Genomic DNA, 18,373 nt, shown 5'->3' with positions numbered 1-18,373 from the left:
CTATATAACAATCCTAATTAAGGCTCTCATATTTTAAATTTACAGCCCACTATAATGGCAATCAACTTGCAACCTTAGACAACTACAACAGCAGGAACTGCAGCAGGGGCTGTGTTAACAGAGACCTAAACCAGGACTTTTGTTGTATTTCTATACCAAGTATTAAAATACTATCTTCCCTAGATCACAGGAAGCATCAGAACGCTAATTTTTAACTTTCGGTAGATTGCCTTCAGCAAATAGAAAAAACACCCTTTCAATGGCAACAAATGCTACACTTCAGTGTATTAGAACTACTCTCAAAAATTCTATTGGTTTCACTGTTCCTCATGTCAATAGAATTTGAAGAGGTGCAAACAAACTGAAAACAAAAATTGTCTATAAAATTACAGAGACATATGCAAAGGTTACTAAACAAATTAAATTTGGTATAATATCTATCATTAAGCAAAAATTAAATAAAAACTTCTTCACCGAAATGTCCATTTTATAAGAAAAAGCAAGTATTATTTTCTTCAAAATCACTTTCAAAATCAATTTAAATGAGCTGTTAGTAGAATGAATGATCAGTAAAGGCAAACTGTAACTTTATCTTTCATTTGTGCAACTTGCTATTTCTAGACCATACAGACCTACACATACATGGAATGTGAAAGAGGTGAAAAGAATCAGAACTTTAATCCGCTCGATGACCTTTGATTCTGACAGTCAACATTTTGTGCTCACAAAGCAGAACAGCAAGTGGAATATTTAAAGTACAACATTACCTTGGTTTATATATTTAAGTTATAAAGCTATATACACCCAAATTCAATTTAAACAAGGAACAGAGAAAGTGATTTATTTCTCTGACCTCATTTTCAATATTAATTTGCATATTAAATTTTATTTCCCTTGAATACTTTACTCATTTGCTTATTGTTAACAGGTTCTTTTAGAAATACTAATGCTTGAACAAAACATTTAACATTACTTTTAACGCTATCAAAAAATGAAGTATGGGCACTTAAATTCATTCTAACAATGATTTTATAGGCAAGTTAAAATCCAATCAAACAGTTCCCACTAAGTTTGTCTTTCACACTGACTGACCTCACATTCTTCCCTTTTCTACTTGCTCAAGTTTCACAGAATCGCAGGGGTCAGAAGAGACCTTAAGAGATCATCAATTCCAGCCCCCCGCTGAAGCAAGTTCCCTACAAAAGGCCACACAGGTATGGGTCCAGATAGGTCTTGAATATCTCTGTGGAATGAGATTACAGGCCCTTTATCATCTCTGTGGTTCTCTCCTGGATTCCTTCTAGGAAATCCCTACCATTTTTGAACTGAGGAGCCCACAGCTGGACACAGTAGTCTAGATGTAGCCTTACCATGGCAGAGCAGAGGAGGAGGATCACCTCCCTCAACCTGCTGGCCACATTCCTTTTAATGCACCTCAGGATACCATTGGCCTTCTTGGCCACAAGTGCACACTGCTAGTGTGGCCTACCTGCAGTTCACCAGGACCCCCAGGTCCTCTCTGCAGAGCTCCTTTCCAGCAGGTAATCCCCTAACCTGTACTGATGCACGCAGTTATTCCTCCCCAGGTGCAGGACTCCACTCTTGCTCTTGTTAAACTTAACCAGGTTTATCTCTTCCCAATAATCCAGTCTGTCCAGGTGCCAATGAATGGCAGCACAGCCTTCCGATGTGTCAGCCACTCCCCCCAGCTCTGTATCATCAGCAAACTTGCTGAGGGTGGGCTCTATCTGTTCATCCAAGTCACTGATGGAGATATTGAACAAGAACAGACCACCCTCAATTCCCTAGTTTTCCACCTGGAAGGCTTTCCATTAGAGATCAATTTGACTTCTTCGAACGTAATGTCATGCTTTTTGTTTACCAGTACACATGTAGGGGATCAACAGGGAGGAAAGTTAAAAATAAAAAAGGAATATTTTGAACAAATTTATGTTAAAAATCAAAAACTTTAATGAAACCTGTCTTGCTAAGAGTTAAAAATATAATAACAAACAAACAAACAAAAAAAACCAACAGCAGTAAACCAAGTTATTCCTTACTACTACAGAACCTTTTATTCTCTGACGAAGGTTCTGAATGAAATGAGAACAGTAGAAGGGGAAACAATCAAGACAAACACGTGCGCACACACACACACACACACACACACACACACACACACACACACTGCAAGACAAATAAAAACTAGCAGGAAAGATCTAGTTTGAAAGTAACGTAGTAGTGTATCTTTAATTAGAATATAATTGCTAAAAATAACAGTTTTCTAAAGGAACAAGTTTAAACATAGCGGAAAGAAAAAAAAAACAAAACTTTTATAACTTACCAATCAGCATAAAAATTAACTAAAGCAACATCTGCATTGTCTGGGAAGGCAAGAAGAAAAGAACCCAATGTCACATTGTGAGGCAAAGTTCTTGGCATTTTAATCTAAGATTACAAAAAATATGCATAAAAATATAAAAGCTAGAATTTCTAGATTGCTGAGCTCACAGTCTGCTGGAAAAATACCAGGATAAATCTTAGCTGAAATATAATCTATAGCAAGTGGGAATGTGATGAAGGAGGCCTATAGTCAAGCATTTTCTGGATATATTACACATTAAATATGACAATTCTTAAAGCATAAGATACAAAATAAGTAACATATCAGACAAAATTCTGAATTTACATTGAAGATACTGAAATCCAGAAGCTGTACTCCAGTACCCCTCTTAAACATTACATATTTGCAAGTGCTCAAATAGTTAAAAAGCTGAAGTGTTAGCTGTTCAGGTTAGAAGAATGACAACATGTGGGCTGCTGTGCAACTTGCTCCACATCTGTCTTATCTGTTAAGATACTGGATACAAGGGCAAAACGTAGCAGAGAAACCTTCAAACTCCCCCTCCAATGAGCTAAGGAAAACACTTGAAAAAATGTAATACTAAGTGATAAGGCAGCAAAATAATGCTCCATTCAATATTTTAAAGTAAAAAAGATTTCAAAATCTGAAAGACACGTGCACTTAAAACTTCCTGCTTAGCAATAAACTGTGATCTCTGCACAACAGAATAACCATGCTGTAAACTGATTTTTATTAGTAGTAATGGACTAGATATTGAAGAAAAATTGTAACAAATATTTGAATCATATGGCAGCAGTCACATAGCTCATAGAATGATTCTACATTTTTCAGCATATAAAAGGGTATTTACAAACAGTTTTTGTCTAGTCATACATTTACTACACAAAGCAATCCTGCAGTCGAAGGCAAATTAAAACCAAATAGCTCCTTTGAACACTTCTCATTAAAAAGGATATTTTTATGAATGTATTTGCAACAACACAGGGTTTTTCTTGTTCCCCCCTCTCCCTTATCCCCCTCCACAAACACAATTAGATACCAACAAATGGCAAAATGGCATCCTTTTCAGACAAGATACATCTGTTTACTTTAAGGCACTTTAAGTATTTTAAATACTAATTTGTGTCTCTTTTCTATGAGCCATTAGAAATCAAGACAACATTTAACCTGAGAAAAAGAACAGCTGAACAAGCAAGGCATTTAATATGACCCACTACCATGCGTTTCAGTTGCTGCTATTTTTTGGGAGCTCTTAAAACACTCTTCTGACAGGCTTTGGCTATTTATAATTGAAAGTTCTCATCTGCAAACAAGACACTTGGTATTTTTCTTAGACACTTCAAATTGTCATTTAAATTATACTGAAGTAATCTGTTAAGCAATACGTTAAGTTAGCTGTCTGCACTAAAACCTCTGTGCAGATTACAATTCATATTCTCAGAGCGAGGGTGTACATATTCATGTAATAACATTGCAAGATTCTCACAGATAAGTGACTGTATACAAAGTAGTCTGTACACTGTGCAAAGCGAAAAAAAAAAAAAAAAGAAGATTCAAAGTACTCACTTAAAATGTCATCTATATTTCCGCTATCTAGACTTGTTATTTCACTTCTTGTTGGATTAAAAAGCCAAGACACCTACAAGAGAAACCAAACCAGTCAGGTATGTAGATATTTCAACAGCAAAGCAGTAACACTTCAAAAGCTAGAGAGGAACAAACAGTGAAGTAACTACAAATCAATCCAAGCACACCAGATGATAGCGTTTGTCACAAATGCAAAAATGAACATTGTTTACAGATATAACATTCTTGCATTCTTGCACAGTTAAAACAAAACTGGTCATCTCTTCATATAAGGCTCTATGTCGGTAGAAATTTATGTTGGCAGAAATATTACTGATGATATTTGTACCTTTTAGAAAAACTTCCATTCTTAAATGTGTTCTGAAGAGAGAAACAAAACCAGCATTTTAGACACTCACCAACCCTGCACATTCCTAAAGAGTGTAGGCCCATCCATTTCACCCAGTGACAAATAATTTCTGATGCTACTTACAGGACTTGTCTGGCTAAAAGGTGTCACAATAGGTAATACTTGCAAACGCATCCATTTTTATTGCTTTTTAAGAAAATACAAGGTTGCAGCTAGTTTAATTAGATAGCTCTAATATCTACATGTAAACATATCTCCTGCATCTCATCACTGCCTCTGTATCAGCACATAATTGGCACAAACTTAGCAGACCTGGTAAGAACTGAAGAAACCACATCAGCCGTATCATTCAGTCTCAAAGCAACACATTGCTCTTAATGCACCTACCCTAACAGCACAGTTTTATGAAAGGGCATGCTCCCACATTCGCTGCAATAAGCATAGTTCTTTTACCTCAAAATGCAATGGAGGAAAGTACTAATGTGTGAATTGTAATATGCTTGTACTTTGGAAGATGTAACTGTACAAGTCTCCGATCACAATATAAACTCTTGATCTGGGATGCTGACATTTCCTACCCAAGCAAGCCAGTCAGAAAGTCACCCCTCTTAACTAGGGCCAGAGCGTGGACTAAATGCTCTACTGAGACATCTTTCAACCTATTTTCTCCAAAGAGCCTACAATCTTTCAGTTGAAAGGGATGATAGGAAAGGGAAAGGAAGGTTTTCAGTAAAGAACTGACAGAAATGCACACAGGTCAAGAGGTCATGCAGAAAACAGAAAATCAGACCAACACAGAATATCCTGAAGGGGCCCACAAGCATCATCATGTCCAACTCCTGGCTCCATACAGCACTACCCAACCCATTCAAACTCTACATCTGAGAGCAGCGTCCAAATGCTCCTAGAACTTTGGCACTTGAGGCCATGCTTGCTGCCCTCTGGTCTTTTCCTAATCAGCAATCCAACCAGAGCAGGTTACCAGAGAGCAGAGCTCAGCACTGCCCCTCTGCTCTCCTCATGAGGAGCGGTGGGCCGCCATGAGGCCTCCCTCAGTGTCCTCGAGGCCTTAGGTTTAGTTCTTGTAGCTGCAAAGAAACTCTGCTTCTGACCACAGAGGCCTGAGGGCTGCTTTTACTAAAGACACTGGGACAGGGGGAATAAAATAAAGCTAAGAACAGTATTCAAATCCCAGTGTGTGGAGAAGCTGGAGCACCATAATACGAGGATCTCAGCATTTCCAGATGAGCCTGAGACCTCTCCTAAAGCAATGCCATGGCAGTGGCTGACCACCTAAGAGTGTGATGGATTGAGGAAACGACTACAAGCAGTGAGCCCCCAGGGCATGCTTGTCTTTGACACCCTTTGCACTTCATCAAGAGACTAATTCAATGCCAAACATCAAGTCTTTCAGCATTTGTCACAAATGCATATCATATATCGACTTCCCTAAAACATTAAACATAGCGGATGTCTGCTTCCATTACAATCAGTTTTGAAAATGATGGGAATCTTTTGCAGTGAGATGCTGTCAATAAGTCTGAAGCTATCAACGGAAGCAGCACATAAGTGAGGTTTCCAGCAATGATTTTCAATTCCTTTGGATTTGTGCATCACTAAACATTTCTTGGTGAAGACACTGGTCTCCTTGTATTTCCCATATAGATTGCTGGGATGTACAGAGTCTGTCATACGCTAAAGGTTGACAGCTCAACAGCTGCTGTAAAGCAGAATGTCCATCACTGCTTTCCACTTGCTATCTAGACATTACTGTACAAATCTAAGATTCTGGAGGACCTTGCACAGCCCTCCTGTGGCACCTGAAGTCTACCAGAAGCAAAAGTCCAACTGCTGGCTTCTAGATGATGGTATAGAATAAAAAATTATGGTTGAATTCACAGAGGAAACTACCAGCAGAAGGACACTGTCTGCCATAAAGAATCTGAGTAAGCAAACTGTGGGATGCACAGGTTGTGGCAGCTCAGTATGGGGGAAGCACCTTTGAAAAGCTTTGTAGCTGACTGCAGTCTAATCAGCTAGAAGAGAAGACTCTGCCTTCAGTCCTTGCAGAGGAGATAGCCACCATCAGTACAGGCACCCCGCTATCACCCCTGGCTGGTGAGAAGGATAACAAAAAACCTGTGCTTTGTGAAGGTGCAGATAGGAGTACTTACATTTTTGGCAATTGGTCAGTTAAGCCTGAGTGAGTTAGCATACTTTTTTTTTTTTGGTACATGTTACATTGCATTAGATGTGTAACTGAAGCAGCAGTAATGATAAAACAATGGTCCAGCTGTTATTGTTAATGTAACAAATAGTATTACTCAAAATCCCTTTTACTGGCTGTCATCTGATCCAACCACAAGTGACTGCAAAATCATTAATGTACATTCCAGGGCTTCAGCTGCCCTGCAAGTTCTCAGAATCCTCTGGCTGTACGTTCGAAGATCACAGGGCCACCCTACCTGTACTGCTTACAATCTCCAACAATGCTTGTTTACTAAGAAAGACCACACAACCCTCTAGAAACTTCAAATGTCGTATTTTCTTAACATAACCAAACCAGTTAGATATCAATTTCTTAAACTACGTGGCTTTTTCTAACACAAATTTATAGCAGCAGCAGCATTAAACCCATCTAATTGGTTGAACTAAGCATAAATTAAACATAACATAGATAAGCACACCATTTGCAATCAGGAAACTGGTTGTGTTATTCAGCAGATGTACTTTAATGGATTAGGAACTGTAGTTTAATTTGTAGACTGCTACAATATGCCTCAACTTGCAATGTAAATATTTAACAGCAATATCAAACTGTAGGACTTCCTAGCAAATAAAATCCCCTACTAAACTTTATGCTACATACAGAAAAAGTACATTAAAACTAACACTTCTTTACAGAACAAATAAGGTTTCTGAATACTTTATTAACACTTATTTGCAGAAAAAATCTAGTGCAAGCTACAGGTACTGAAAAACAAATACCCCAGACATCTTCATACTGAAGCTAAGAATGAAGTTAAGCTGTAGATCCCACTGCCCCTCCAAATTAAACAGAAGTGGAAAACTATTGAGACTGAAAACTTATTTCCCCAAAAGCTACATAAATCTCCAGGTAACCAAAGTATTTTTCCTACTAGAAAGGTTCCATTTTGTCAAAATATATTCATAATCAAATTCTTAAACATTTCATACTGACTAAAAAATTGTGGTGTCAAAACTTTCACACTAAGTATACAGAGTTAATGGAAAAAAGCTTTTCTTTCAAGAAGTGTCTATAAATATGCAAGCCTCACTCCAGCTCAAGCTTTCATCAACGTATAATGCCTGTAAGGAAGAAAACGCACCCTTTTGACCCAGTAATCTTGCTGTCCCCAGAGATTCAAGAAAGTTTATGGTATTGCTAGTATTAATATTTAACATGAAGGAATACAGATTCTAATTCAAACTGTCAAGAAGCTACGCTGTTTTGAGAATATTTTCTGACCTTTGATGAGCCCCGTGAATGATAACCCAGGGGCACAAAAGAAAATATTTTTTGAGGAAATGTTTTCTGGACATCAGTTGCACACATTATAAGACAAGCCTTGAACTTACGTTCTGAAAAATATAGTGGCTAACAAAAAAGCCTTTTTTTTAAATTATGATTTTAACTTTAAGTGCAAATTTAGTATTCCATTGGCCTACATCAGACAGACAGACAAGTAACCAATTGCGTTTGTAACTGAGAAAAATAATCCGACTAACTGCACAAGACCACTACAAACTCACTGGAGAAATATAACACTGCAAAATGGTAACTGGTGATATAAGTAGCCAGTAGAAAACAATTCAGGCAGCTGCCCCTGTATCAGACAATTAACTACATTTTGATATGATGGTGCACGTTGCTGGAGTGAGATTGTACATGTTTTCAAATGCTAGAGCCACTAAAATCCAAAAAGAGAACTAAACAGTTGTGAAAGTCTGCCAAAAAATAAAGATATAGTAGAATATTAAAATTCTAAATAAGAGTGAAACTGCACAAGTCAGATGAACGTTGGCTTATAATTTAACAAAATACAGACTAAAAGAAAGAAAGCACAGAAACCATTTATGAACGCATTGCTAAAAAAAGTCAGGAGCCAAACAACACATTCAGAAAGATAAAACGTAGTTGATACAGGGGGAAAGGAAGAAGAGGAGATGACACACGTGTACAGATATTCCTCTTGACATCAAAAACTGTTGAATGTTGTCTGAATAGATGATCAGCTCAGTTTCCTGGAGATTTCTGAAGATAAAGCTGTGGATATTTTTCATTGGGGAAGCTCAGTGAGTACAGAAGTACTACTACTGCTGCTGCCCTAGTTTCTTCTAAGGAAATCTTAAATATTATGCAGTAACACGGCAGAGATTTCTTTTGCATTTGTCCTTCAAACCAGATACTGCACTGTAAGAACCAGTGAGGGACACAGGTGGAGATTCAGAAATCACAACAAAACTCACTTTAGGTTGGAGCAACTAGTGCTAGGAGCCAGTATGTACCTGTTTCTGAGAATCAACTGCACATTGGCTGACATTTATTTGTATTTTTCCAACAGACCACCTCAAAGCACTGCCAAACAGTGATAGTACTCTCTACTGAGGCATGAGACTACCCACGTTGCCTTATACAGAACAAAATGTCTGGAAAAAACCCATCCCATTCTCTTTGACACACTTCCCAAAGGCAAACCTCTGACTTCAAATACCAAATCTCACATCCTTTTTACAAAAAGGAAACAAAAAAGAACCCAATCTAAATGGCTCTCCTGTTGACAGGTCAGCTGTTCGGTATCCACCACATACACCCAATTAACAAAGCCCACTGGTTATTCAGGGGGTTTAGGTCAAGCTGTTAACATTTTACTCTTAGCAATTAGCACTGTTGGTTCTTCAGTCACTGACTGGATTGAAGAGTCTGACCTATGGATTTAGTGGCATTTCCTTCCTGAGATCATTTCATTTAAAGAAGAGTCTTAACAGTTTAACTGTGCACAACCTTAATACTACTTGAAAGAAAGAAAGGAAGAAAGGAAGAAAGGAAGAAAACAAAGTAATATTCTGTTGTGGTTTTGATTAATGGATTTTTTTTTTTTTCAAATATTTTATTTCACAGTATGAAACAGAGGTCCCCACTTCCAGAGCAAACCCTGTTCTTGGAGCATTATAATTTCTAATTAGCAGTATACCTGCAAGGCAGTCAGGAAGCCCAGCCTTCATTTCCACTTGCTAAACTCCCTACTTATCCTTTTCTCCTGCTGTGAAGCCCTAAAGGCACACAATGGAACAGTCTCTCTCCTCTACCCAAAGCCCTTTTATGCTTGGCAGCCATCTCTGCGCCACTTGTGATCCACGCTGACCTACTGAAGTTACTACCTGAAGTCCCAGCCCCATAGGACTTTGTGGCTGACTTTCAGTCCCCAAGTGCATCTTCCTTATGCATGCTGCTGATCGGTTGCTGCTCCAAGATCTGCATTAAACTCAGAGCCAAAAGGAAGCAGACGAGTTTACAGCCTGCTGCAGGATGCTGCAAATTGAAAGGAATCCCAGGAGAAAGCAGTGCTGAAGCTGACAGGCATCGTGAGAGCCCCTGAAGTTGGGCTTCAGAGCCATCAATCACGAACATCTCACCGGTAGCATTCCCACAGGCCCCATAATGAACCACAGAGCCCAGAGCTGAGAGAGGCAACAGTAAATATAGAATGCTGAGGAAAATCAGGAGAAAGAGACCATAACCCCCGCCTTCTGTCACAGCATTTCAGTTCTTGTCATCACCATATTCCAGGGCATGTGTGAACATGGCTGCAATTTAGACTGACTGAATGCTGCCATCCCTTACTCTGTTACCAAACTAGATTTTTATTAGTAACATAGTATCACAGAATTATAAATTGGCCCCGGTTGAAAAGGACCATAATGATCACGGAGTTTCAACCCCCCTGCTATGTGCAGGGTCACCAACCAGCAGACCAGGCTGCCCAGAGCCACATCCAGCCTGGCCTTGAATGCCTCCAGGGATGGGGCATCCACAGCCTCCTTGGGCAACCTGTTCCAGTGTGTCACCACCCTCTGTGTGAAAAAACATAACACAGGCGACTGTTATTATAAAACAACATGACATACCACATCAGTACAAAAAGCTAAGTAACGATGGCTTTAGCCTACATGTAAGTTAGAACAATTTTTAAATTGGTACCAAACAGTTCTTTTGCTACTATTGTTTTTCAACAGCCATATTAAAACTCAATCAGGGAAATTTAAAGGACTTAAAAGAACCTACTGAAAACAGATTTAGGGATTGCAACTGTTAGATTTTCCCTCTTCCCATGGGAAGCTAACTAACTTGAAATAAAGATTACACATACAAACACACAGACACAACAAGTAAACCTCCTTGTCTAAATCATTATAAAATGGAATGGTCTGCCAAGGCTAAACAGTACCATAAAAACTGCACAAAGCTAGGTGGAAAGAGTGCTATACTGAGAGGCAATGCAATTTCACATTTTTCTCCACGTGTCACCTACTTTTACAAGTGTCTCAGAGGAATTCTTGCTGTAGGTGCATTTATCATCAGTACAACCTCTCGCAGAAGAAGTAGTTGGAAGCAAAAAGCATTCATGGTTTGTAACTGTACTTTGCAATTCTAAATGATATTGATCCTACGCTCCAGGAGAGGAAAAACCCCTCACAATTAACAGTTCCTACAACTGACCTTAACTGACATGCAGAAATAGCGTAGGATTGTCTTGTGAATTTTATGCCTTGGTACGATTCGCAATGGCTTGTTACCATAGCACTGAAGGCCCCCTGAAAAAATGGGCAAATTTACCTCTCAACAGCTCGTACATTATTAAAATCACAAAATGTTCATTCAAGAAGCCCACTGCAGAGAAGAAAATTAAACCTCAGTAACAAAATATGCGATTCAAGGTATCACATTCTTCTTCATAAAGCTCTGAACAGCAGACCCATATACATCTCAACACCATTTTAAAGCTCAAGACTCCAGGCTCATATCTTAAGGATCACTGGCTTTCAGAGAAATGCTCAAATCAAAGCTCAAAAATGACATGAGGCATGTTTAAAGAAATGTCACAGAGATAAAATGTGTCGGTAGTTTTCAGTTCAACTCTCTTATAATTTTCAGTTATTTCCCTTCTTGGCTCAGAGTGGAAAAAAAAAAAAGTGCAGTCTCCAGTCAGGACCACTACACACTGGTTTTCCTTGTACATCTATGGACTACATACATTTCAGACAAAAGATGTAAATGTGTGTCTAAACAACTGCACCAACTCACAAAAAATAAATGTTTAAAGCAGTCCAGTTCTGCAGAAGCATGAACTTTCCTTAAAGCTTCTTCCATAGCTTTGAAGCCATGAATTCAGCACCTGAGAAAACTAACTGAAAACTCTGACTTTTTTAGATATTTTCTTTACCACACTTTTCATTCTTACAAAAGAAACTATGAAAAATCGTATAACTTGCAGACTTGTAATAAATAAATAAAGAAAAGAGGGGCAAAACCTCATATTCGGCTAAGGCTTCCATGATTTGACACAGTTATTGCTAAGTGGTCTGATTATCTGGCACCAATACACCGATTCACTTTCAGGAAGGAATAAAGAACATGAAGTAGAAATGATTAGCATCAACTAAACTGCAACAGCTGTTTATGAAAGTCAGTACCCTCAAGTTTTTGAACTTGTCAAAGGTATGATCCAGCAAGATAAAAGAAATGGCTGCTTGGTCTTATCTTGTCCAGGAGGCAGTTCTGAGAGCACAACACAATACTTTGCTGCTCCTTTCCACAGTGCCAAGGAAAAAGACCTGTTCTGCATTTAGGGAACTGCACATAAGGCACCACCAGAACTGTTCATAGGAGACAGTCCAAAGCTTGGAATTTAAGGCCAGGTTGGTTGGGGCCCTGTGCAGCTGAGCTGGCGGGGGGCAGCCCTGCCCACAGCAGGGCGTTGGGTGGGTGGGCTTTGAGGTCCCTTCCAACCCAAACCATTCCATGATCGCACGTGCATTCTCCCTCTATCTTATCATTCTTGAACAAGCAACAGAGATGGATATTAGAATGAAAACAAGAGTCTTACTCTTCCCAAGAGAAGGGGAACAGCTCTGGCAGGGGGGGATGGACTAGATGATCACTGCAGAGAGATCCCTTCCAAACCCTGCAGTCCTGCAATTCAGTGAACTGCGTGGAAGGAGAAGCAACCAAACTCTATTCAAAGTGCAGTCCTGGAGGTGGAAACTAGAAGTAGCTGTAGTGTTCCCACCAGAAATGGAATTTCCTATATAGCACATGAATGTTTGCTGTCTTGGAAAATTAATTTACCAGCTTATACACTCATCCCTTCAGATTATTTCACATCTGCTGCCTACACACATTCCAACACATTAAAAATAACACCATTCCTGTTAAGTATTAATTTCAATAGATGCTAATACACATCAGTATTACTGTTGAACAAGACAAAAGCCAACTTATTTCAAGTGAAATACTCTATTTCAACACCTACTCACTTTCAGTTGCTTATCTTTTCATTAACCATGTATTCACTATTGCAAATTACAATTTATTTTCACTTCTGCTTCAAAACATGGAGCTCTCTCTCTTTGTGGTGAAAAAAAAAAAAGAAAAAAAAAAAAAGATACGAACTTTCAGCAAAGACAAGCCTGTGGAGTTTTACCTTTCAGGCTGGAACTTGTTTTCAGAGTGGGTAGGAATGGCATAAACCAGCTGTTCAAATGCAAATAAAAGAGGCTATCATAAGCACATATGAACTAGCCCTCACAGTAAAAATACCTCATAGGCAGTTTAGATAAAATATCAGGCAAAACGACAGTGCAGCCTTAGAGCAACCTGCATTTTCACATATCTGTAACATTCTGCAGATGATTCTGAGTGGCAGTGTGTGAGATATAAGTCACTCTGCTTGGTCTGGTGGTTTTTGTTTTGTTGTGCTTTTTTTGTTGTTTATTGATTGGGTTTTTTCAGTTTGCTTTCTTTTTGTTGTGTGTGTGGTTTTCTGCTGTTGCTGCTTTTTCATCTGAAGATGAAAGCATCCAGGAGGTTCACAGAGGAGCACCCATAATAACAGTAAGCAAGAAGCTTGCACACATTTGCCAGCACAAAGTCAGTTCTAGAAGAGCATTCATATCCTCATTGAAAGAAGATCAAAACCCTGCGGCTCCAGAGGCACTAACTGCTTTAAACTACACAACTGATGCACTGCTATAAACAAAAACCTCAGCAAAAATGACAATTAGATACCCAAAAATACTGAATACATACAAATAGAATGCAAATACAATACAAATATACTGAAAAGTAAAGTAATTCTCTCCACCAAGTTTACCCAAGGGGAAGAAAAACATGTTAGTTTAAACGCCACTCAATATTAGGGAACACAAGCAGACAAACCAAGTCTTCACTAACACTGTTTAAGTTGTGCTGCTCATATTTGTGCCAAAGCCAAGCTGTACTTAGGAATGAAAAAAATTGGCTTCCAAATGCAGAAACACAGCCAACTCAATTTGGCCCAAATTTTATTGCTCAAGGCTAGAACAAGTGCTAGAAGTAAAGCAGCAGAGAAGCAAGCGTGTGGATGACAACTAGTTAAATTCCTTCTCTCTTCCAATTTTAGAATCACACTCATGCTGCACGAAAGCCAAACGAACCCATTCATGAATATGCACACAACTACCACTGTTCATTAACCTCATATCTACAACTTCTAGCACCAGTACTTCCTGCACTGCTAAGATCTTCCTGGTGATGCAGTTCTCCTCCCTCAGCACGACTGAGCTGCCACCTTCCCTCACACAACCTCATGTTCCAGCAGGAGGTTGAGGATTCCTGCAGCTATCAAAAGACAAATAAAGCACAACACAGCCACCCAGAGCACATAAAACTTTTGTTTATACATTAAAAACATTTGAGATTCAGTCCTGCGTTGTTGCTGCTGCTGCTGCTGCTCCTTCCTCTTCTTTTGAAGAAATGAAGCAAGGAAGAATACCTTAGATTTCCTAAATTACGAACTTTCCATTCCCACACCATGTGAAAAGAATCACAGAATCATAGAATGGCCTGGGTTGAAAAGCACCACAATGATCATCGAGTTTCAACCCCCTGCTATGTGCAGGGTTGCCAACCACCAGACCAGGCTGCCCAGAGCCACATCCAGCCTGGCCTTGAATGCCTCCAGGGATGGGGCATCCACAGCCTCCTTGGGCAACCTGTTCCAGTGTGTCACCACCCTCTGTGTGAAAAACTTCCTCCTAAAAAAGCCCAAATCCATTTATTGATAATACCATTCATATGTTAAATAAACAGTAATTGGAATATGCTTCACAGCTGCATTTTAATCCACATAATTGCATTGGAAAAATCTCTCTATTTAACAGAGGAATAATAGTAATAAAAAAGATACATTTTACAATTGATTAGTTTGCTATCTTTGACATTAGAATGTAACTTAAAGCAACACAGCCTGGACCTGAAGGGGAAAAAGTTCATCTTTGGGGCCACATCTTCACTTAATATTCATATCATAGTTTGAATGAGTGGCTAACTTCAGGCTGCGTAGGAGTTATTTCTATTCTAAGCAGCTGCTGAAGGCCTGCACATATGCAGTCAATTTCTCTTGGATTACTCTGGGTAACAGAAGAGTAAATAATGCAGCGGACAGACACATGCTACAGATACACTGGAATGCACAAAAGAATGTGATAGAAAGATACTTGATTGCTGCACAACCCCCAGGAAATATGAACTGCAACAAGTTCCAGGCTGACTCCCAAGAAAAATTTCAAGCAAGTATTCCAGACAGGCCTTAAAGATACTATTTAGAGCACTTACACGATGCAGTGCATGAACTGGGAGCAATTATCAGAGAGACACCGGCTCTGCAGTTCACAGAATCATAGAGTAGCATGTGTTGAAAAGGTCCACAATGATCATCTAGTTTCAACCCCACTGCCATAGGCAGGGTTGCCAACCACCAGACCAGGCTGCCCAGAGCCACATCCAGCCTGGACGGCGTTAACCAGCTCAGTGCAGTGAGCTTGCCATTTATGAGGCATGGGGACTGACTGGTTTCTCTTCATCACAGCCCTCAAAATAGCTACAAAAAATCTTCAGCAAGGTATTGATACAGATTTTGGATAGCAGCATCGCAGCTATATGTTATTCCAAAATAAGATAATACATAGCAGCTAGGTAGTACTATTATATACGTATTTATATGTGTATTTATGTATGTATTTGCATCATTTCAGCAAATTTTGTTGGCCTAAGTTGGCAGGAAAAAAAAATTACACAGAAATAAAAAGCCCCTTCCCCCTGCAATTATATGTTCTTAACCAAAGCAGTTTGAAATGTCAAAGGCAATCCCTGAGAGGCCTACACACTCACTGAGCTCCCATCACTAATTAATGGATCATTAGTAGGAAAGAACCCCTAACTGTTTCACTCTGCACCACATACTGTCTTAATTACCTTTGTGAAGCCACAATTTGTCTTTCAGTCATCCTAGCCAAAAATCCCAAGTGAATTGACTCAACAGGGAGAAGGAAAAAAAAAGTACTTTCATACACACATTTATGAAAATCCACCACTTTTATGACTGGCAAAGGATTTAGGGGCTAAACATTTCCAACATTTAAGAAAGGGATATCAATAAACTATGGCAGAGACAGAAGTGATAGACAGAGACCAAAAGAACAAAAAGCTCTTGGGATACAAATGTGGGTACATCTGAAACACTTTCCCTTTGTGAAGCTTTTGAAAAAGTTAATTATATCATCACTTCATAATCACGACAGCTATGGGAAACAGCAAAACACTATCACAGCTGTTGTTTTCTTTTTCAAGACCATTGGAACAGGCACCTACTCCTTGCCTTTCAAAATACTTCCTTGCAGAGCTCCTAATGAACAAGTTATCTCCATGTTTGTGCCCAATTCCCACATGAATCCATTTGGAGATGAGATCTAAGCTACACTGCCAGTTATCTTACAGTAGGGATTAGAATGCTTTTCCTGTTCACAAATGTTAAGGAAAAAAAAAAAAAAAAGACCACCCAAAGAAACCCATACAGCACAAACTGACATCCTCACAGTCTTCTTTTTGGATGCACCTTGATAAAACACACACTGAAACCAGGCAACAACCACTGATGCCAGGCAAGACTGGAGGCATGCTGGCAGCAGGAAGTATTGCCAAAGAACCTGTTCACTCACTACATTACTGCTCTACGGCTCCACTATCTACAGGAAGTTTGTGCTTCATTAACACCATTTCAGATACAAAGTTTCAGTGATAAAAACCAAGAAAACAAAAAGAAACCTCACACTTCTCTACCACTGGGATCACTTTCCTTTCTGAAGCGAATGCCATGTGGGTTAATGTTCCCTTAGATGTACTTTACATAGAATATCTCGAATTGAAAGGGATTCATCTAAGGATCGTTGAGTCCAACTCCTGGCTCTACTCAGGACCATCCAAAATTCAAACCCTATGCATAAGAGCACTGTCCAAATATTTTTTGTGATGTGGTAACCCACTTCCTCCATGAAATAATCCTTTGTGAGCTCCAGCAATTCATTTCATCACAACAGCTGACGAAGCTTCCAGCTATAGCTCACTAATGAACGGAATTCAGAATCATTTCCAATTAACATCTACTATGATGTATATATACTTTTAATAGAGGCAGAACTCAAAAAAGTGACAAAAACTGAAAACAGTCGGTTCTTAATTGTTCTTAATAACAATTCCGTCCACTTACAGACCACAGTTCTGAAAGGCAAAATGGCCCATGAGAGTCAGTCAATCAAGGACAACTTCTTCAAAGCACAAAGCCCACCTACCTTGCTATGCAGCAAGCTACCATGGCAGAAAACCTACATGGATTAACACAACTTGTGGATGAGTTCAGAAACAGAAATCAAAGTCCACAGAAGGCAGAAGTAGGTAAGAAAAGGAATACTTGGCAGAAGTATAAAAACACTGCTTGAGCAGGCAAGATGAAATCAGAAAAGCCCAAGTTGAAACCAGAGAGGGATGTTAAAGATCAACAGAAGGTTTCTACAGTTATGCAGGCAACAAAAGGAAGAATAAAAAAGACTGTAGAGCCACATGAAGGTAAAAACAAGTTAGAAACCTATTAAACAAGTTGAACATACACAGATGCTCAGAACCAGATGGCATATAGTTTCCTGGGTCCCCAGGAAAATCATGGAGGCAGATTTTCTTCCCAAAAGTCACATCCATCCAGTAGAAATTTAGAAACATTAAATCCATCTCATCAATTTGATTGTTCTCTGTAATAAGATGACTGCTCTCTCTAAATGAGGAAAGAATATTACATGTTGTTTGCATTAGCTTTAACAAGGTTCTGACACAGTCTTTCGAAGTATCCTTAGAGCTAAATTGCTAGTATGTTAAATGAATAAGTGAAATATAAAGTAAACCACACAGCAGTTGGGCTCAAAGGGCTCTAATCAAAGGGAGTAGGTACAACTGGTCTCTAATGGAGTTTCTCCAGGATCAATATTGAATACAAGAAATGTTTGCCTTTACTAATGACCAGAATAGTAGAACAAAGTGCCTAGTCTGCAATTTCCTGAGGATACTGAACTGGGCAACTGTGCAAGGGCAGAAATCTGCACTCAGCAAGACCTCAGTCAGAGAAATGCTCTGACAGGGATCTCATGAAGTTCAATGTGGGCAAAGTCCTGCATCTGGGGTGGAATAACCCCATGTGGGCTAGGGACCAACTAGATAGAAAACATCTGTCTTTGCAACAGTCAATTTCTCAGTAGTAGAATACATAAATTATGAAATTATCTTGCAATCCATCATTTTTTATGACACCCTTTTTGTAATCACCAGAGCATAATTTAATATGAACAGAGTACTACAGCTGGTTTGGAGAAATTCAGTATCCTGACATTAGAATCTTCATCTGGAAGTGAAAAAAACATTCAGAGTTAATGCTGAGTACAGCAACAGCTTCATAGAATAACCCTTA

General features: G+C 39.1%; 1 protein-coding gene across 1 annotated transcript in view; it reads right to left on the bottom strand.

Annotated features, from left to right (window-relative positions):
- Positions 1 to 18,373, bottom strand: part of ERP44 (endoplasmic reticulum protein 44) — a 55,693-nt gene that overhangs the window by 31,373 nt on the left and 5,947 nt on the right. The window contains exons 2-3 of the mRNA XM_042869664.1: positions 3,932 to 4,004; positions 2,345 to 2,384 (exon numbers count right to left, since the gene is read on the bottom strand). Coding sequence (XP_042725598.1) covers positions 2,345 to 2,384; positions 3,932 to 4,004 — 113 coding nt within the window. The remainder of the gene's footprint in view (positions 1 to 2,344; positions 2,385 to 3,931; positions 4,005 to 18,373) is intronic.

This window comes from Lagopus leucura, unplaced genomic scaffold (genome assembly GCF_019238085.1).
Source record: "Lagopus leucura isolate 7727_CA_CO unplaced genomic scaffold, USGS_WTPT01 Super-Scaffold_100002, whole genome shotgun sequence".
NCBI classification, from domain to species: Eukaryota; Metazoa; Chordata; class Aves; order Galliformes; family Phasianidae; genus Lagopus; species Lagopus leucura.
This window is presented reverse-complemented; position numbering and strand designations above follow the sequence as displayed.